This window comes from Sebastes fasciatus, chromosome 15 (genome assembly GCF_043250625.1).
Source record: "Sebastes fasciatus isolate fSebFas1 chromosome 15, fSebFas1.pri, whole genome shotgun sequence".
In the NCBI taxonomy this organism is placed as follows: Eukaryota; Metazoa; Chordata; class Actinopteri; order Perciformes; family Sebastidae; genus Sebastes; species Sebastes fasciatus.
The window spans coordinates 23144267-23165583 of record NC_133809.1 but is presented as its reverse complement, the minus strand read 5'-3'; the positions used below and the strand labels follow the sequence as shown (position 1 = coordinate 23165583).

At 38.5% G+C, this 21317-nt stretch overlaps 1 protein-coding gene across 1 annotated transcript; it reads right to left on the bottom strand.

Annotated features, from left to right (window-relative positions):
• Nucleotides 1–501: 501 nt before the first annotated feature.
• On the bottom strand, nucleotides 502–18473 carry LOC141783535 (calpain-1 catalytic subunit-like). Its single transcript, XM_074660906.1, has 22 exons — nucleotides 18444–18473; nucleotides 16673–16927; nucleotides 16228–16297; nucleotides 15884–16002; nucleotides 15648–15781; nucleotides 15366–15540; nucleotides 12966–13040; nucleotides 12784–12869; nucleotides 11131–11205; nucleotides 10403–10563; nucleotides 8942–9108; nucleotides 8638–8649; nucleotides 8324–8532; nucleotides 7219–7267; nucleotides 7007–7081; nucleotides 5695–5752; nucleotides 5505–5566; nucleotides 5211–5279; nucleotides 3994–4072; nucleotides 3497–3613; nucleotides 1397–1452; nucleotides 502–1144 (listed from the first exon to the last, which is right to left on the bottom strand). Exons 2-22 carry the CDS (start codon nucleotides 16907–16909, stop codon nucleotides 1118–1120), a joined length of 2112 nt encoding a protein of 703 aa, XP_074517007.1. The 5' UTR covers nucleotides 16910–16927; nucleotides 18444–18473; the 3' UTR covers nucleotides 502–1117.
• Between the last annotated feature and the right edge of the window lie 2844 nt (nucleotides 18474–21317).

The following is a 21317-nucleotide window of genomic DNA, read 5'->3' as shown; positions in this document are numbered from 1 at the left end:
TGTGAGGCTCTACTTCGGCAAATTGGTACTTTGAGCTAAATGCTAATGTCAACATGCCAATATGCTCACAATGTCAACGCTAACATGCTGATATTTAGCAGGTATAACGTTTACCATGGTCATTTTAGTTTAGTATGTCAGGATGCTAACGTTTGCCAATTAGCCCTAAATTAATTAATGAAAAATTATTTATTGTATTGGACAAATTAATTTTTTGACCTGATGATGGCACTAAATGACAAGTCAAAGGCACATCAAAGTGATTACAATTCATTCTGAGGGGAACATACATGTGTGAAACAAATGTCATGACAATCCAACCAATAGATATTAAATGGTGGGCTGACTGACGCTAGCATGGCTAAAAAAACAAAACAAAACATTCCCACCTTACAGTAAAACAGAAAACGCAGGAGCTATGGCTGCAACTAATGATTATTTTCATTGTCGATTATCAACTATTTGTATGCTCTATAAAATGTCAGAAAATATTAAAAAAAATTTTACTCTTTTTTGTTAAACAATCAACCCTCAAACCAATTAATTGATTATTATTATTAAAAAAAGTAATCCACAAAAGAATTAATGAAGTACATCAGAGAGTCTAACAAGTAAATTTAAAAAAAGTGGAATAGGTTACATTTTCGCATTTCTCATTACATTTACTAGGGGTGTAAAAATACACATAATTATTGATTCTATATTTTTTTGTGTTCATGATCCAAATGTGTTTTTGATACAGCTGTGCTCTAGTGCTCTAAATCTATTTTAAATTCTAACTCAAAAAAATAAATGTAATGAGATACAGTCTTAAACTGTTATATTTCATTGTATTCAAGGCTATGCATATTTTGGCCACTATAACAGGTAAGCAAAGTTGCCATTGTCAACAACTTTGCAGTGGGAAAGTTAGAGACAGGAAAGACAAGTGGAGAAGGGAGGACACAGTTTTTCTTACACCCCTAACATTAGCATTAGCAAAGTTACAAATAGCTAAATACCCTGTTTCATACCATGTAAGCTCATTTGCAAAATAACACCTTTTGTATTTATTTTCTCTCACATCATCTGCTGCTGTAATTCCAGATGAATCCTGCAGTTCATCTTCTCTGTCAGCTTAAGTGTACATCGAAAGGTACAGCCACTGCAAATTGAGGAGGGATAGATTATTATTAGATTACTATTGGCTTCAGTGTATCTGTAGCACTGGTTAAAAGCATGATCATTTCATCACAGAAAACTAAACATGTACAAGAATGCCATATTTTCAACAGAAACAACACACTAGGGTAATGGTATTTGAAACAAAGACCTTTTTTGTTGTGAATGGTTAAAAAGTTAAATTCTCAACAAGAAATTCAAGAAATTTCGAACACATTTGAAGAACTTTTATTACCTCTGATTCACGAAGAGTGATGTTCATCGATGCATTAGACAACTGCCTGAAGATTTCTGTTGAGAAAGACACAAATTCGTATTACTTCAGAAACTGAAAGCAAGGAGCGTCATTAGAAACGTATTTGTGATACGTCAAAAACAAATGTAATCTGTGACAAAATATGTTAATATTTTATACATGATATATAGTATTTATATTAATATTCTCTCAAAACGTAATTCACAATGCAGTTTTTTTGTATGGGAACATAATTTTTAGGAGACAAGGCTGCCAGATTACAATTTATCCTGAAAGGAATGTGAATGTACATACATACCACATTTCATGGCAAACCATCCACAAGTTGAAAAATGTCACTTTAAACCATGTTGGCCACGAGAAGTCGGGACAGACACTATCTCGGTCGTGTCTAGAAGGGAGCCCGCAAACTGCGAAATCTGATCTGAGATCTGCAAAAACTTGCAAAAATTCTTACAAGACTTGCTGCCCGATGACCTATCCTAACCTTAAACTTTCGAGGCCAAAGCCTAACCTTGTGAGAGTTTCCCTAGTTTGCGGGCTCCCTTCTAGCCACTACCCACTATCTCCATGATTTGTCCATGGAATGACAAAGGCTGCGTTCACATTACAAGCAAATGTGGCCCAAATCATGTGACAGTAGTGTGGACACAAATCAGTTTTTTTCCCAATCAGTTCTGGGCCACTTTCATATTTGGTCCTAAATACGATACAATAAATCAACAGTTATTAAACTGTGTAAACTTCTTCGTTAAGGCAGACAGGCTTTATCTGGGAAACATCACGTTTAATCACTTTACATGGAGCTAAAATTGTCAAATCATGTTCGCTAAATGAGTTAGTGTCATTTTATGAGTCGTAAGAAATCATAAACTCTCTTTTAGAAGGAGTAGATGTTGACCGGTAAGCTGTGCTCCGTTAAATTTAAAAATATGTCAATGGAGGTTTACCTCCGACAATAGGAAACAGTTAAAGACTATATGCCTCATCGTCAGTCATTTTAAATGTAAATTAACTTATCAAACAGACTTTTCACTCAGTTCTTCTAATAAATGTGTTATGTTTCCCAAAGCAGAATTCTGTTTTAATGAAATCCCATTTTACAAATTGCGTGGACATGCTAACTGGCGGTGTTTCGGGATGTGGAACAGTAACGTCACACATCTTACCGTAGGTTATTAACTTAGTTCACAGAAGAGCTGTTAAAGTTAACTATCAGCCAAAATGAAAAGTCTTTCTTTAGGAGTCATACAAGGTCCTATGTTATGATGTATGAGGATCATTTGTGTAACGGTGAACTCCAATCTGTTAAATTGAGCAATATGTTAACAGAGTCTGGCAGTCACTGGACTCCAGCAACCCTAGCGTGTATTTTCGGAGCAGTGGGTTATTGTTTTTGGGATAACGGGCTGTCGGGGCAGATATCTGTTCACACTGATACAGATATGGGTCACTTAAAACATGAATATGAATAGTCGGCATCTGCAGCATTTAGCCCAGCGATGTGAACGTAGCCAAAATTAATGAATGTCTGGATCCATTGATGTTTGGGTGTCAAATAGGCTTTAATATAACAATATTCAGTGACATTTCACATGACCTTTCTTTTGCTACGTCCTATCACTAATTAACGTTGCACAACTATCATGGCGACAGCTGCTGATAATAACATGCAGTTTGGGGCAAGTCATAGTCAAGTCACCACACTGACACACTGACAGCTGTTGGGCTGCAGTTTGCCATGTTATGATTTCAGCATATTTTGTATGCTAAATGCAGTACCTGTGAGGGTTTCTAGACAATATATGTCATTGTTTTGTGTTGTTAATTGGTTTCCAATAATGAATATATACATACATTTGCATAAAGCAGCATAATTGCCCACTCCCATATTGATAAGAGTATGAAATACTAGACAAATCTCCCTTTGATGTGCATTTTGAACAGATAAAAAAATGTGTGATTAATCACGATCAACTATGGACAATCATGCGATTAAATATTTTAATCGATTTACAGCCCTGGGATTTATGTATGTTTAGTGTTGTCTACTGCCATCTGCTGCCCAAATGTACTTACGGTTCATGCAGTCGAAGCGAAGGATGAGACTGATGAAGCTCTCCAGTGTTATGTGTCCAGAAGAGGCACCGTAGCGCAGAGCCATCAAATTCAGCATGTCATCGTTGATCCTCTTTCCTGACCAACATAGATAGGACAAAAGTTTAGGTAGGATTTATACTAGGGCTGCAACAAACTATTGTTTCCATTAATGATTAAATGCAGATTAGTTTTCATTTCATTGAGCAATGACACTGTCATACGTTAATGGCTTTCTGGGACACATGAATAGAACAGACCCTTAATTAGTGTGATTAGTAACAATAGTCAACAATAGACAAGGGTTCTTGTACTTGGACTCTTTGTTTTTGCATTGGATAATTCAAGTTTAAATGTGGCGGGGGCAATGGGAAACGCAATACTAGTCACACACTGTTACGGCTGGTAATAACAGGGATAAATCCCAAGATGTTTCAGTTCTGTCTATCATAGAAAAAGAGAAGTGGCTGATCGTCTACCTGAAGCCATGATTGCGTTCCTCAGCTCACTCAGTGACAGTGATCCAGTTTGTGAAACGTCAGAACTGAAGAAAATGTCCTGGTAAAAGAGAAAACAGTTATGTACAACTCTGAGCTCAGAACAGCAAGAAAACACAAACTCTAAATCAGGACGCACCCTAACCAAAGAACGTATATTGCTAAGTCAATTGATCGTTCCATTGCAACGGCAGCGCCCAGCAGCAGAGCTACGCTTCCGCCATTTTGGACTGAAAGCGACTATTGGACGACAGTAAAACATCCGCCCAAAAATGTGCCGCACAAAAGTAAAATAAAAGTTATTTCTATTCTATTGTCAGAATTTCAATATCTCTACCGAAATGGCCGGTGTTGAACAATGAAAATATAAATATGTACAGTAAACTATTATAACTATTTACTTACTTATTTATTAAAACATTTTGCCCGGCCGCTTGCCAGGACCATAAAGATTTTGAGAGCAATCTCAAACTCAAAATCAATGTCTAATAGACCACAGACCATGGATGTATAAGAGGTTGCGCCTTGTGCTTTTGCCCTGCGTGTTGGTAAATAGCCTACAACTACATTTAATTCTGTTGATGTCATGCTACTAGCACTACTAGCTACTGGCCAATTGCCGGTTGTTTGGGAACAGAGATGTTAATACATCCACCACGGTACAGGTTTACAGCATACAGCCCATGCGTGTATTATAAGATAATAAAAGTGATGAATTACAGCCAATATATCCATTATTGCAGCCGCATACAGCTAGCAGGAAGCTGGCAGAACCGGATATGTCATATAAATGTGCAGGACGGTGCAGTCCTGTGGGTCTGATGTACGTTCAATATGACGAGGAAAATTAATTAATTCAATTCAACTATAGCTGAATTCAGCTATTAGTTAATTTGTCAACTTTTAGGACATAATGATTTAAATGAGGGCTATTTAAGTGTTTGTACTGGGAAGTTGACCAGTTGATCTTCTGGTTTACAGACGTGTCTTTATACATCCATGGCCACAGACTCATTGGCATTTTTAGTCCGAAATGACTGCAGCGCCATCTAGCGGCTGTTTGCTTCTGTACTCTTTGCCCCAACAATAACCCTGCATTTATGGTAGAATGAGGAGACTCATACAGTCATGTCCATAATTATTAGGAAGACACCAGTGATCTATGTTTTATTATGACATTTTTAACCTTCAATTGGTACCTTGTATGTGACGATCTTCTTGCACAGACGGACAAATTCCTCACCGTTCAGTTTGCCGGAGATTGATGTCTAAGCCAACATTAAGGTATCTTGTACATGTTATTTCATGTCCTAGCCTGATCTTTAAAAATCTACCCATGTGAGTGAAACCACCGAAAGGGCAGGCAGGTTTTGGCATGTACACGTATGTAACTTCATTAACTGTGAGAGACTTGTCCTTAAGCAGACTGGCAGCTGAGATGGAGAAAAACACAGAGTACACCGAGTCACAATGATTATCACATCAGAGGATACGTCCATCAGAGCAACCATGCTGCGACAGGCATCGATGCTGAAGCCTCCAGATTTCAAGTCTCCTAAATAGAAATAGAAAAAAATAGCACTTAATTTGGCTAAACCCCAGCAACATAGCAGTGCTACACAAGATTATTACATTTGAATAATTTTTAGCTCATATGCTGTCTTGGAGTTTTACAGTCCAAACCTTTCAGGATGTCTTCATTAAGGAGCCTCTGGAGCTGCTCAGCATCCACTTCTTCATACTGGAAATTAATGAAAACAAATAAGGACTTATACTGTATGTGGCTCACATGTTTGCCGTTGTAATCTCTGTTATCTTTATATAGAGGGAAAATAATAGCATGCTACACCTCATGGATTTGATTCAAATCACAAAAGTGTAGTTAAAATTAGGGCTGTCAAAGTTAATGCGATAATAACACGTTTACGCAAATTCATTTTAACGCCACTTATTTCTTTAACGCAAGAATGCAACTTGTGATTTTTTGGTTGTAGCGGGCTCAGTTTTAAAGCTACGTGAAGATGCTGGCATTATATGAAACCAGAAAACCTAAGGAATCTAATGTCATAATAGCTTGTAGTGAAGGAGGCTGAATAACGATTCAAACTTAGGCTAAATTTTGGCGAGGAAAAACTGGCATGGCCATTTTCAAAGTGACCCCTTGACCTCTGACCTCAAGATATGTGAATGGAAATGGGTTCTATGGGTGCCCACGAGTCTCCCCTTTACAGACATGCCCACTTTATGATAATCACATGCAGTTTGGGGCAAGTCATTGTCAAGTCAGCACACTGACACACTGACAGCTGTTGTTGCCTGTTGGGCTGCAGTTTGCCATGATATGATCTGAACATTTTTTGTTTACTAAATGCAGTACCTGTGAGGGTTTCTGAACAATATCTGTCATTGTTTTGAGTTGTTAATTGATTTCCAATAATAAATATATACATCATTTTGCATAAAGCAAGCATATTTGCCCACTCCCATGTTGATAAGAGTATTAAATACTTGAGAAATCTCCCTTTAAGGTACATTTTTAACAGATAAAAAAATTTGCAATTAATTGTGATTAAATATTTTAATCGACTGACAGCCCCAGACTAAAAAACACACTTTAAAACATGTTTCCATGAACACTTAAAATGTTTGATCCAAAAGAGCAGTACCCCCAAAGAAAAAAAGGAACACTAAAAAGAATAATGACATAGCTCAAATAAAAAATACAGCACAGACATGAAAGCGCAGTTCTATTTTAATTAAAGGAATAGCACAAAGACTGGGATTATGGGGATACAGCTACCTACCACAACCTCTAAAGCTCGCCAACAAACATGTGGTATCTAGTTTGCTTAATCTCTATGAAGATAACAATTCTCTGTACCTGACTGTTACTTGGCTGGGACCAGTAACTTCTGTGAGTCTACACCAGTGGAGAATGCAGCAAAGCATAGAAGCATATTTTCCAAAACCTTTAAATTTGAGACAGACAGTTTACCTTGTCAGCGATTCGACGGAACGAGATTCTCTTGTTTTCGTCGTCTCCATCCTCTCCATTTTCGATTCGCATGGGCTGCAAAAGATTGAAAGCTTTCAGCTCCAGGTGAATTAATGCGCTGTTCAATGTGTATGTGTCATATGCTATCAATGTAATCAACATAGTAAACATGAAACACAACAGCAATACCAAAATAATATGAACATCCACACCTCTCCTTCTTCTTCGTTATCTGAGTGGTTATGGCCATCAGAATTCTCGCTGAGAGGAAAGACAAGAGATGTCAGACTTGTGGCCACAGTTCTAAGCAGTAATGCATTACAGTAGTATAAGGGATTAATATTTGAAATTCAATAATTACATTACAGTTACTAATCCCTGTAATGCTCCATTACTTCGACATTTTGGGGATCAGCTTGTTTGCCGTCATAACAGGAGTTCACGAAGGCAATGCGGAAGTGCCTTAAACTTGCATTATTTCTAATAGCCAGCAGGGGGCGACTCCTCTGGTTGCAAAAAGAAGTGTGATTGTAAAGAAGTCTATGAGAAAAAGATCCTACTTCTCACTTGATTTATTACCTCAGTAAACATTGTAAACATGAGTTTATGGTCTCAATCGTTAGTTTTAAGTCTTCTTCAATACAGCATGATGTTCATTTAGTAAATTATGGTCCATTTAGAGTCAAATAGACCATAAAGCAGGGTATGCTTTAGGGCATGGCTACCTTGTGATTGACAGGTCACTACCACGGCGTTGTCCGGACTGGGAGTTGTCCGTGTTTTCGTCTTACAACTTTCACAGTGTGTGAAAAGGTTAAAGTTAATATTAACGTTTTGGTTGCCTAAAAATGTCTTGATCAGCGTTTGTTTGTACTTAGTTCCACCATGTCGTGTCGCTTCTGGTTGCAAAAAAACAAGATAGCAACAGCCAAAAACCAAGATGGCGAACTCGAGGCTTCAAAACGGCAGTCCATAAACCAATGGGTGACGTCACGATGACTACATGCACTTTTTATGTAGGCTACTGTCTATGGATGGAGGGTTATAATCACTTTGTTGTCTGTGCTTTGGAGTTGTTTAAAGGCCTTTTGATGCATTCATTTTGCTGCTGAGTAATTAGTAAAATAATGCAATTATGTTTTTAATGAGGAATGTGAGTAATTGATTACAGTTTTCAAGTAACTTCACCAACACTGCTTGTGACACTGCAGTGTACTTTTTTTTTTTCCTTAAAAAGGTTTGTATTATGTGGTGTTTGGCATATAGATTAATTATACAAGCTTTTAAAGATTAATTAATGAGTTGCAATTGACTTACTGGACGTGGGTCTCTGCCTTGGAGATGATGGTCAGGATGAAGGAGGCCGTCTCATTGGGACTGAAGGTGGACGGCACAATCAGGTATTCAGCAGGCTTTAGCATCACGAACTCCATCACCTCACGCCCATTCAGGTATTTTTTAGTTTGGGCAACAGGTGCGTGGCTTCTGAAGAAAGAGGCTGGGAACTTCCCCTTCTGTGCCTTGAACTGTAATACCGGTAATAAATAGATAGTTAATTTCTATGCAGTTTAGCTGCACATTGCAGGTGGGCATATACGGTGTATGAGGATTGGGATAAAAATGTTACTTACTTCTTCGGTTACCTTGGAAGAAATAAGAGGAAAATAAAGTTAGTGATAGGGACAAAAAAATAGTGAATACTTGAAACTTGGAATATGCTGCATTCAAAATGACTTTAACTTGTTTTTTTGCAATTTGTTAAGTGACATGAGCCACAAACATATAAATGCTAACTTACTGGTTTAGCACTGATACTCGTTCACCACAATAACAGTGGCTGAGACTATTTTCAACAGCTACTTCCCATGTCTACGCAAGATATATCCATAATAGTCCTCATACTGTGAAAAAATAAAAATAAAGGGTGATATTTACCTCAAACACAGAGAATCCAATGTGGATATTTTGGACCAGGCGTCTGTTCCTCTTGTCAGGCTTTTGCATGAGAGACACCAGCATGTTTTTATCACCCTGTTGCTCAGAACATTCACTGAGTAATTCTTCAATCTTTACCCGATACTGTGGATTAGTCCAAAAACTGTCTGCAAGGCAAAGACGGAAACAATTTAACATTTTGTAAAGGGAAGGGTGAATCTGTTGATAATTTCAAAAAGTGCAACTAAATTATTTTGATGCTGAAAAATTGAGCAGAAAGCAAACAGACGTCACATCAATGCTCTTAACCGCAATGTGGGATTGGATGGAACCTTAAAGCTTTTTTTGTTGTATTTGTTGAAATTCTCATTACATCCCAACAGCAATCAATTAAAATATTCTGACAATTTTTTTTTTTTAAATCCAGTATGTCACCCGAGTCTTCCAAAAGCTGTTAGCTTGACAGCTGTGACTACTAACAACAGCCATTCATAATGATATATTGGGGGGAGTGGCTTTAGAGTGAGGCCTGAAGGGACGAGATGTCAGTGTTGCCGACTTGGTGACTTTCTCGCTAGTTTTGGCGACTTTTGGAGCTAGTGCTGCTAGCTACGTTCATTGGAAAAGAGTTGCCAACACTGGGCTGGGTTTTTCGATTGGATACTTTCAAAATCTAGCATACTCTTGCTGGTTTCTCCAATGTTGCCAATTCAAAAATAAATACTCAATATGTACCGTTTCTGTAATGTTTATTAAAAACTGCATTTACTTTCGGTTTTAGTTGTTAGAGGCTTTTTTTTAATTGATACATACATTTATAATTTTATATTATATTATAAATGTATTAATTAAATTTACATTTGAATAACTGGTGCAGTGCTCATTTGGAAAAAAATGGGGTCGTAATAGCAGGAGATTATGACATAATTTGTAATATAAGCCCTGTCTACATCATTTGAGCTAAATTTGAGGGTCAGCTATAGCAAAACTGTATGGAACATCAAAAATTAAAAAAAGTTATTTTTTCCAACTTGGTCCAGAGATGGTCTGTACCTGATTTGATGACGATTGCTAAACATTTTTAGAAGTGGAAAAAAAAATTATTTTGACAAAATTCAAAATGGTGGAAAATCAGTCTAGACACAAATCTTGGATAGATTCGCGGGGAAAAAAATTGTTTCTAAGACTTGCTGGTAAAAAGTTACAGACCAAAACGTAAAGTTCATTGTGATAGCGCCACCATCTGGCCAAATTGCACCACATTTGACACTGCACTGACACCTGCCAAGTGTGAAGTAGATTGGATGAACGGTTTGCGAGATATGCAAATAACACAGAGCGACAGACAGAGAGATTCCTTGTTTTATAGTTATGTAAAAATCTCTACATTTTAAAATTCGCACACGAAAATGCATGTACTGCTTTTGAGGGGACAGTTTTGCATATATATCCTGGAAGTACCGAAGTTATTCATGCATCCTCCAGCAGTTGTTCCTGCAACCCAGCGGCCCTCATAGAAGGAGGTCTTCCAATGGCAAGAAGTGCTTCCGTCAAGGAAGTCGGGACATAGGCAGCAGATGTCAAGATCTGAGTAGAACTTACAGAAGTCTTCCAGGTTCATCCTGTTGACATCAGACATTCATTTAGATAACACATTGTTGATTTAGTCTGAGATTCACTTGATCCAGCAAAGAAAAAAAAAGTTATTCTGTATCAATCAGTTGAGGTAAGACGTGTAAATGCAATCTGCATAATTGTTTTATAGCGGTTACTGAAATTATAATCAAAGTGAAAATCGTACATAAATAAATGTAAAAATAAATAAATAATATAATTACTAAATTTATTTTTAAGATTTTTGGTACATTTAATAACATATTTATTTATTGAGTCATTTATTTATTTATATTTTATTTTGGCAGGTTCCGTCTTCCATATTTAGTGAGTATATGTACCTACTTACTTATATGTAAAACTGTGGTTTCCAAATACAAACTACTTTTTAATCCCTTCCAAGTATACATATTATACAATCAGTTTTAAGTTTTAATCAGAGTGCACTTTTACACAAAAGTTGTTGAGAAAACAAATATACAATTTGGTAGTTGCTGCACTGTAATTGTATGAGTACGTCACAAAACAGAAATGACCGTTAACCTTTTGTCAAATTTGGATTTCAGCATGCTTACCAAAACTCCCCATCATCACCCACTGCAAGGCACATCTCACGATCTTGAGGACTCACAGTTTGCCAACAAGGCGACCTTTAGATGCAACGTTTGAACGGAGTGTTTCAGACGGAGGGTGAATACAGGTATATTCAGACAGACAGTATGAGAAAAATAATGTTGGTTTTTTTTACATTAAAGTACTGTATGTATACATGTTCTAGTAGAAAACCAAAATACAAGTATGAACCTGAAATGAGCATGATAGGTCCCCTTTAAATCCGCTCACTATAGTTTCCATGACATGGCATGAAACTGAAGAACAGGTATTCTGCTGTCACAATATCAACAAGCTGCATTTGCTGTCCAACGAGACTTGTCTTGCCCAGACTGAAAACTGTCAACACCAGTTTTGTGCAAATTGGCAAGACAACGACTTCTCATGGGCTGTTCCAAACATCGTTAGCATGCTTTGCGCTGTCATGCAAAAATAAAACTGTACATTTGGGGAAAAGCACACAGCAATCATTTAACATAACTTGGATGTCATGTATGATCATTATATAATTTTAACTTGGGGGTTTACGCAAGTAATAATTGTACTAGCATAGATTTACATTCACTGATATGAAATAAATGACATTCTTTTGCATTCATTACAACTGATAAAGCCTCCAAGATAGCAATGAAGAAGACCTGTCAAGTCCTGGCTTCCCATGTCATGCTTCGCTTTTAACTGGCACAACCAGTTTATAATAATGAGAAGGTTATTATAATAAGACAACTACCGAAAGGCTTGCCATGACTGTTCAAGATGTCCTCAACCCCTTTATACTGTACATTAGGGCTGTCCCTGCGGTAGCAATGATTGGCCCAACAGTGTGATGTGCAATATTATTGCCTTTTTTTCTATTTTTTTTGCAAATTAATTCATTTATCCTGATTTTAGTGCTATATTAATACACTTTATTTTAAGGCTATTATTAGGTATATTTTTGCTTTTTAAATATGCTATGATACAGAATATCCACGGAAGTAAAAATGTCAGCACAAGGTAGAGTAATCGGCTCTGGATGAAGGGAAGGCTGAAGCACGTAGGGAGAGGGGACAGACCCGCCAGTCTATTTCTCTTCTATTGTTGTTGTTGAGCAATTGTACGTCTGGGCAAAAAGTGACAGTGACTAGCGCAGCATTTTACCCAGAGTTGAACTTTTTTCAACTCTCTGCGAGCAGAAAAAAAATACTCCAAATGTGCAGCGCTCAGTGCAGAATAGACGCTCTGCGCCTCATCATGCTGCTGGCACTTGTAGCACAGTGTAAATACGCGGCGCTCCCATTGCAAAGAATTTAAAAAAGAAAAACATGAACATAGCGGTTGTGGCGGTTACGTGCCATCCCCTGCGGTTGGCTTGCCAATAGTGCGGTAGTGCAATATTGTGGTTATTGTGACAGCCCTGCTGTACATGAGCTACAAAAACATTAGAGATTATCCACAAGAAGCAGACACAAACTGTTGACAAAGCATTCCTATGAAATGTGCCTGTGTGCGACAATGAATACATCTGCAATGTACTATGTTGTGATTGGAAAATAATCTCGGTGTTTTATCACTTGAGGTAGCAAATCAGAGCAGTTTCTCTTTGAAACAGTCCCTGCACTCAGTGTGGTTCTTACCGATCACTCCAGTCTCCGTTGTACTCTCCTTTGCCCCAGGGGTTCCACAAACGCACCAGGTTCACCGGTTGCCCTTGGCTCATCATCTGACCATCAATTACCAGAGAAAACACAATTGTTATTTGCCATTAAAATAACTACACTTCACTATGTGCTAAATATATACAAATGCAATTCTTCACCTGTCTCACACCCGTGACAGTGTAGGCATGACCTTGGACCACTCCATTTGGTAGTACAGTGTTGGCAGATGTGTCCTACAAGATATAGATACCGTATATGTTATCATCGCAGGTTGTCTTGTGCAACATACTTCTCTTTAACCACATACTAAATGAAGTTAACAGAGGACCAACATTTGATTTTGTTTACCTCTTTGATCACAGAATTGGAAACAGCAACTCCATATATAATATTATAAATGTAGTTAAAATTCTAAAATGTATAAAAGAGTTAAGCATCAATATGTGTAGTAAAAGAATACTTATTTTGCCAAGTAATATTAGACCAGCTAAACAAAGAAGGCAAGTATAAAAAGGGGATAGGTAGAGGCTCATCAATGCTACGAAAACATTGATGCTAGTGAAAAACATTAAAACATATTAATTTGTATAATTTAGCTAGATAGCTAGCAAACAAAACATAGTAGCAAAAAGCTGTTACTAAGGCTAGCACGTTGACCTGCCTACATCAATCAATTCCAATTAGACAACTCTATTATATCAACACGTCTTATGACGCTTGCGCATGTAAAATGAGCCGAATATGATGTGAAGACTCATTCAAATTGCACTTGATTATTGTTTGTGACAGCTGCATCCACTACATTAACCACTTTCACGTATAGTGCCTACTACCACTTTAACCATTTGGGGTCAATGCCTAACCTTAACCATTGGAGGTCAATGCCTAACTTTAACCATTGGAGGTCAATGCCTAACCTTAACCATCTCGCAAGAGTTTTCCAACTCCTGAGTTACTAGATACGCACCTTTCCAAGCCCCCGGCATCAAAGCAATTTTGCATATTCCTAACATATTCTCATGTAATGAGCCTGATTTATTGAGAGCTGGCAGCCTCACATCTTGGCAATTTTCCAGTCTTTTAGTCCATGTATGAATAGAGATGAATATAGAGTTATTGACACACCTACTGTAAATGGAACCATGCCATCATAATGTTTTTAGTTTCCTCCTATGACAAGTAAAAATGCTGGCAGCCAGAAAGGTCAACACATCGAATGCTAGTGAAAAACATATGAATTTGCATAATTTAGCTAGATGGCTAGCAAACAAAACATAGCAAAAAGCTGTTACTAAGGCTAGCATTTTGACCCGCCTACATCAATCAATTCCAATTGGCCAACTCTATTATATCAACACGTCTTATGGCGCTCATCACGTAAAATGAGCCGAATATAATGTGAAAATGATTTGAAGACTCATTTAAATTTAACTTGATTATTGTTTGTGACAGCTGCATCCACTACATTAACCACTTTCACGTATCATTACAGTGCACTTATTCAAAACCTTGACCACACCCTATCTTCCATCACATCATTTCACTAAAATGTCACAGCTTCCAGCACTTTTCATTTGGGGAAAAGCTGTTTTTCTCACCGTTCATGACAGGAGCATGAACTATCATGACCTTGAGGTCAATGCCTAACCTTAACCATTGGATGTCAATGCCTAACCTTAAACCATCTCACAAGAGTTTTCCAACTCGTGAGTTACCTTCTAGACACGCCCCTTTCCAAGCCCCCGGCATTAAAGCAAATTTGCATATTGCTAACATACTCTTATGTCATGCGCCTGGTTTATTGAGAGTTGGCAGCCTCACATCCTGGCACTTTTCCAGTCTTTTAGTCCATGCATGAATAGAGATGAATAGAGAGTTATTGACACACCTACTGTAAATGGAACCATGCCATCATAATGTTTTTAGCTTCCTGCTGTGACAGTTAAAAATGCTAGCAGCCAGAAAGGTCAACACATTGAACATCCTTCTATCAAATACCAAACATTGAGGGTGATGTAACCATGTACTTTGGCAAAGATCTTAGCCTCAACTTCTTCCACTCCTTGACGGCGCCGTTGTCCTTGGCCGACTTTACTTACTTTTTTCAGAGGCTGTAGCCGGCTCAGTTTTAGATCTAACTTTATTGAAGTTACTAGAAAACCTAAGGAATCCATTGGTGCTAACCATGTCAAGCATGTCGGAAAGGAGGCTAAATAATGCTACATCGGTGAATAACTGGAATGACGATTTTCAAAGGGGTCCCTTAACCTCTGACCTCAAGATATGTGAATGAAAATGGGTTCCATGGGTACAAATGTGTTATTTTCACCTATTCTAAAATTTTGTGTTTGAATATTTCTGTATACCGGGGTCCCTAAACAGTCTTGGAATTACATAAATTGGATATCACTGTGAAGCTGTCCATCCAATCGCCGAAAAGACAAAAATGGGTCTATGAAAAAGAGGATGGAGTGGAAAAGGTTGAGATATGTTTCAACATATAAAAGTAAAAAGAACCAGCTAATGCTGGTTGTTTTGTGTGGTATATCTGTGCTTACCCCCTGTGGTGTACCACAGCCCATCAGTGACTTGGATTGGCCAGCCCTGGACATCAGCTCCCACAGGTTTTTGGGAGGGTCTGTCAGATCGATACACATGTGAACACCACCGGTGAAGTCCACCAAAGCCTCGGAAGGAGTTCCAGAACTCATGTCCGAGTAGGAACCACACACTCTGAAATAAGTGGGTGTGAAATTACTTACACAGATACTCCCAAAATAAGGCAAAATATCCCACTGAGAAAATGCATTTCATGACTGAGAAACATTGTCTTTTCATACTTGGCATAGGCTTTCTCCAGCAAAGCAGGCCAGAACTCAGTTGGGTCTTTGGAGTGAGCGAAGATCGGTCTGCCATCAATTGTTGGTAGCTTGTCATCAATGATGACATCTACCCATCTTCCAAATCTCCAGAACTGAGTAATTGAGGAAGGAGAGAATATGAAGAGTTTTGTTGCAAAATGAGATATTAAGACAAATATATAGACCAACACTTCTGGCAATGATTGTTGGTTTACCCTGAAGTGGAACAACCCGCAGTAGTCATCATCAAATTTTTGGTCAAGAGGAACAACTTGCTGAAGGATGAATTTCTGGAAAGTCAGAGCTCCGAGAGACGCAAGAAACCAGCAGTTTCCTGGATGAAAAATGGTCATTGAGCTGTCAGAAAGGTGTACTATGCAGGCAAAGATGTGACAGTAAAATGTGTACAGAAGGGTTTCCGGATCACAAACTATTAATACGAGAGGGCAGGAAACATATTGGTAAAATATCGTCTTTGCCCTACTTTAGTCTGTTTTCTGCACGTTGAATTGCTGGACAAACAATTTATGGATATTTATGAATGAAGCAATTTCCCTACCGACCATGCCTTGACCGAAGTCAAACCTGGAGAGCCCATCAACTTCAAAAAATGGATTGGAAACAAGTTTCTGAAAGAGAGGAATTGTTGACAGCACTTCGTATAAAATCTTATGAAGCGGCTGCTAGCACACAAGCTAAGTGTGTCCAACATTAACAAGGATCAAAATTAAACAAGTGACAGATGAACAAAGTTGTACTTTTAGCAAAAGCGAGACATTTTGGTCTCAGGAGATGACAGACCAAAAACTTTGTAAGCCTGACCGCTGTTTCACTTTAATATTAGTTTGATTGGGAAAACATGCAGGTTTACCACACAACAGAGATCCTGTATCTCTAATTAAAGTAATCTTAGCTTTCTGCTGATTGAAGACTATGCTCACTTACATGCTTGTTTAACCTATCAACATTTAATGTGATATGGGATCAACAACTAAAACACTCACCGCTGGTCTTAGCCACACCACTCTCTTCAGGTCAGAAGGGCTCAGTAAGCCTTCGCCGATGGACCGTCTGTCAGGGGGGAACATGTCGTCGATGTACCTTACCCGTTTGAAGACACAATACTTTTTCAGCTGCTCAAAGTCTTGGTTGAGAAACCGCTCAGGGTTGCTGGCGGTCCCGTAGCCATCTTTCGTGTGACGGGCATTGACGATGTTCATGCACACGCCCGGTGCAGGCATTGCTGCAGTGTTTGAACTCTGTTCAGAAAAAGGAGATCGAAAGCAATTTTGACATTAAAAATTTTGATTCTAAAATACTACAGACTGAGATAACCTCAATCTTCATCTGTACCTGTTTAATTTCCCCTTTTCCATTATTCCTATGGGCTTTTGGGTGACATAAACAGCAGATTTAACCACATAGTTAAAATTGAAAGAAGGTATGGAAAGATGTGTGAACACACGCTGAGCAAATTATTTGCGTGCTGACTTGACTATGACTTGCCCCAAACTGCATGTGATTATCATAAAGTGGGCATGTCTGTAAAGGGGAGACTCGTGGGTACCCATAGAACCCATTTTCATTCACATATCTTGAGGTCAGAGGTCAAGGGACCCCTTTGAAAATGACTGCCAGTTTTTCCTCACCAAAATTTAGTTTGGAGCATTATTTAGCCTAGTTCGCCACAACCTAGTATGACAGTATGGTACCAATGGATTCCTTAGGTTTTTTCTAGATTCATATGATGCCAGTATTTTCACTGTAGCTTTAAAATTGAGCCCGCTACAACCTTCGAAACATCGATTGCAGACAAAATTGCCAGTTTAATCTGTCAGTGTGCACTGCAGTTTTTATGCATGGCCCAGAAGGTTGCTGGCGATCAAGAGCCACCGGAACTACATCACTGAATCACACTGCAGCACATCGAAAGGCCAAAAGTGCAGCGCTAAAAGACAAACAGTCTCTTGAAACCGAGAAACTCAGATCAGTTTTTTCTTAAATGTACAGTATTTTTCAGCATTTCTATTTGTATTAAATATTGTCAATTATGCCCTTGATTTAATATTTGTTTTTACAGTCGTAGTCTATATATTTATTTATTTTGTATTTGCAAACGGTATCTTTATCCAACTAAATTCTCCGTTCACTAGTTAGCAAGGTGAACTGAACATTCAGCTTTGTTTTAGTTCAGTGAATGGGACTATACGTGCAGTGCAGTTGGAGCTCCAGTCAAGCACTGAATGATTTGGTGAATAAATCTTTTTACTGAACTGATTCAGTACACTGAAAAGAACTGCTTTGCCCATCACTGATGATAGTTTGTAGAAATGTGTTTCCCAAATGAAATAAAGAAATCCCATCTATTTAGGAACCACGGTATGTTATTGTTGCTCTTGCCCTCATTAGGTTACTTAAAGTGACAGTGCACTAGCTCATTGTTGTTGTCTTTGATACAGTGCCAGACTGTCTAACTTTGGTTATCATGGAGACATTAGCTATGAAAGACTGTATTTCACAGCCATAACATGCAGTCAAGTCCAAGAGGAGGTGAGATTTATCCAGTTTTTTTCTGGACCACAAATGTCAAAATAACCCAAATGAAGTAAAAGAGTGCAGACCTTTTGTACCATTGTCAGTGTCTCAAATGTAACAACATCAATTACACACTGCACACTACAACTGTGCCTACAACTATGCCGCAAGTTGCGAAACTGTGAAAGTGTAAATCGACCTGTTTGAAATGTTACTGGCATATGAAGATGTTAATCTTACCTCTCCAGTCAGATATGGGAAGTGTTGAGTCTCGGTGGAACAGCAAGTAGCCTATGAGAGAAGAAGCTCCCCGTTCTTATATAATATCTGCAAACGCCTGAGGCTACTGTCAGCATGGGATGGGGGCGGTGGGCATTCCATTCTGTTTTTTTCATTCAACACTTCATGTTGCCCGGGCTTGTTAGTAAGACATTAAACTGTCACAAGAACAACAGTGGCTGCTTGCAAAGTAAATCTGTCACCATTGTCTTTGTGTGTAAAGACAGGAGCCTAATCTCTCAGGGCTTTTCACGATTCAAGATGCTTATTGTCATGCAGGTTATACACGCACAATCGTGTTAAATGCTTTCCCCGGGAGGCTATACATAACAGAAAGTAAATTAATAGTAAATATAAAAAGCGAGGCTGTCAAAGTTAACGCATTAACACAAATACATTTTAACACGACTAATTTCTTTAATGCATTAACGCAACTTGTGATTTTTCAGTTGTAGTGGGCTCAGTTTTAAAGCTAAAGCGAAGATACTGGTATCATACGAAAATATAAAACCCATTGGTACCAATCATGTCATACTAGCTTGTCGCGAAGAAGACTAAATAAGCTCCAAACTTACACTAAATTACAGTTTGCTATACGTTTACTGTTCAGTTTAGCTGTTGTTCTTGTTTTGTTTTTTATTTAGGTATTTGTTACATGTTTGAAATAAATAATTAAAAATAAAGTGAAATGAAATGATTGTCATTGTTCACTCATATTAAACATGAATCCTAATTAGTATATGAAAATATGCGAAATAAGCATATCGTTTGTTATTATGAACGGCCAAATGTTGCATCGCTTTAAATGCTGCGAATTGTGAGATGTTATTCTCTCCTTCCCTTTGGTAAAGGATGGTCCAGCGTATCCTAGGCTAAAGGAGATAGGAAAGGAAGCATTGAAGCACCTTTCCTTACCATTTAGAGAATTGAAACACTTGTTATCATGGCTGCTACTGAGATACTTCCGGGTCATTTCACTCCGTTAGGAACCTTCCTATGAGAAAAGGACTTCTCGACCGCAGCCATAGTCAAGTCAGCACACTGACAGCTGTTGTTGCCTGTTAGGCTTGAGTTTGCCATGTTATGATTTGAGCCCATTTTTGTGTGCTAAATGCAGTACCTGTGAGGGTTTCTGGACATTATATATATATATATATATATATAAATATATATATATATATATATACATACATACACACACACATTATTGGAAATCAATCAAGTCGGAGGGCTGGTAGGCTGCTCTCTGTCATCGTGCTGCATCTGTTGTGTAGTCTTTTAAAGACTCAGGCACATCATAAGGCCCACAGGAGTAGGCTTGGCCAAGGTTATACTCCCTCATCGTTCTGTTTGGATGTCCAGATCTCTGGCTCAAAGGACCATTGTTAAGGTGACCAAAGTGGCGAGGGCTGGAGAATCTAGACATTTAGACCATGGGCGTGAGGCAACCACAATTATGTTAAACATGGGGCCCTCATAAAGTGAACAAAGGCATGAAGCACAACTCACTATTAACTCACTGCTTGAAGGCAGGGAACAGGTATGGCTGGTACACGTAGCAGGGCAAACAGAGAAATGTTCTCGTCCCCTTCTACTTATAGGAGTCCTGAATGTCTTCTGATTGGGCTCACATGTGCCTAGTTGACTCTGAACAGCACGGGTGAGCCTGTGGCTCCGCTCAGAACTAATTAGGATAAAGGCCGACATGATACAGTCTCTAACATACTTATTTATTTATTAAACTTTTTGCTGGCTGCTTCCCAAAAGGAGCATAAAGTGATTGATGGACATAAATGGAAGTTAGATAAATCCAGCACACGGAGTTTGAGCGCAATCTCAATCTTTTTCATGTCAAAGACTTCCAAAATCGATGTCCAATAGACCACAGACCATGGATGTATATGAGATTGTGCCCTGCGCTTTTGCCCTGCATGTTAGTAAGTAGCCTACAACTACATTAAATTCTGTCAACAACTACATTATGTCATGCTACTACTAGCTGGCCGATAACTGGTTGTTTGGGAGCAGAGACATTAATACATCCAACTTGCAGCAGGCTTACAGCATACAGCCCATGGGTGTATTATAAGATTATAAAAGTGATGAATTACAGCCAATATATTTATTTTTACAGCCGCATACAGCTAGCAGGAAGCCGGCAGAACCGGACATATGAGCGTGCAGTGCGGTGCAGTCCCGTGTGTCTGATGCGCATTCATTATGCCAAGGAAAATAACTCTGAATTCGACTAATAGTTCATTCAGAGCTATTTAAGTGTTCCTACTGGGAAGTTGATTTACCTCAAAAAAAAAATAAAAGATCCTCTGATTTCGGCTATTGGTTAATTTGTACAACTTTTAGGACATAATAATTTAAATGAGGGCTATTTAAATGTTCATACTGGGAAGTTGATTTACCTAAAAAAAAAAAAAAGTATCCTCAGATTTGATCCTCTTTATACAACTATGGCCACAGACTCATTGGCGTTTACAGTCCAAAATGGCGGCAGCGCTACGTCAGGGACATCTAGCAGCTGTTGTCAAAAAAGCACCAGAGTTTCGCCTCTTTGCTTCTTTGAGGAAACTGTCCGACTTGACTGCAGCTTTTTGTCCCCGCCCCCTTGCTGCTGCCGCTTCGTCCACTTTCCAGGTTGATCCCTCCCCCACAGCTCTCTCTCGAGCCAATCATAGCCTGGCCTACTGACAACATGTCTGATTGTCTTCGAGAAAGCAGCATGTCAGATATGAAAAGGTCAACTTTATTTGCTCTCTAGTCAATGTTTAAGTTGCTGAGGAAACTTGCTTGCGCATATTTGATGTGTGTGTGTGTTTGACA

Coding starts and splice junctions, on each gene's coding strand:
- LOC141783535 (XM_074660906.1), bottom strand. CDS start 16,909: ATGCCTGCACCGGGCGTGTGCATGAACATCGTCAATGCCCGTCACACG. Junction 16,003..16,227: donor CTTCGGTCAAGGCATGGTCG/GTAGGGAAATTG, acceptor TTTTTCATCCAG/GAAACTGCTGGTTTCTTGCG. Junction 9,109..10,402: donor AGGATGCATGAATAACTTCG/GTACTTCCAGGA, acceptor TTTGCCTTGCAG/ACAGTTTTTGGACTAATCCA.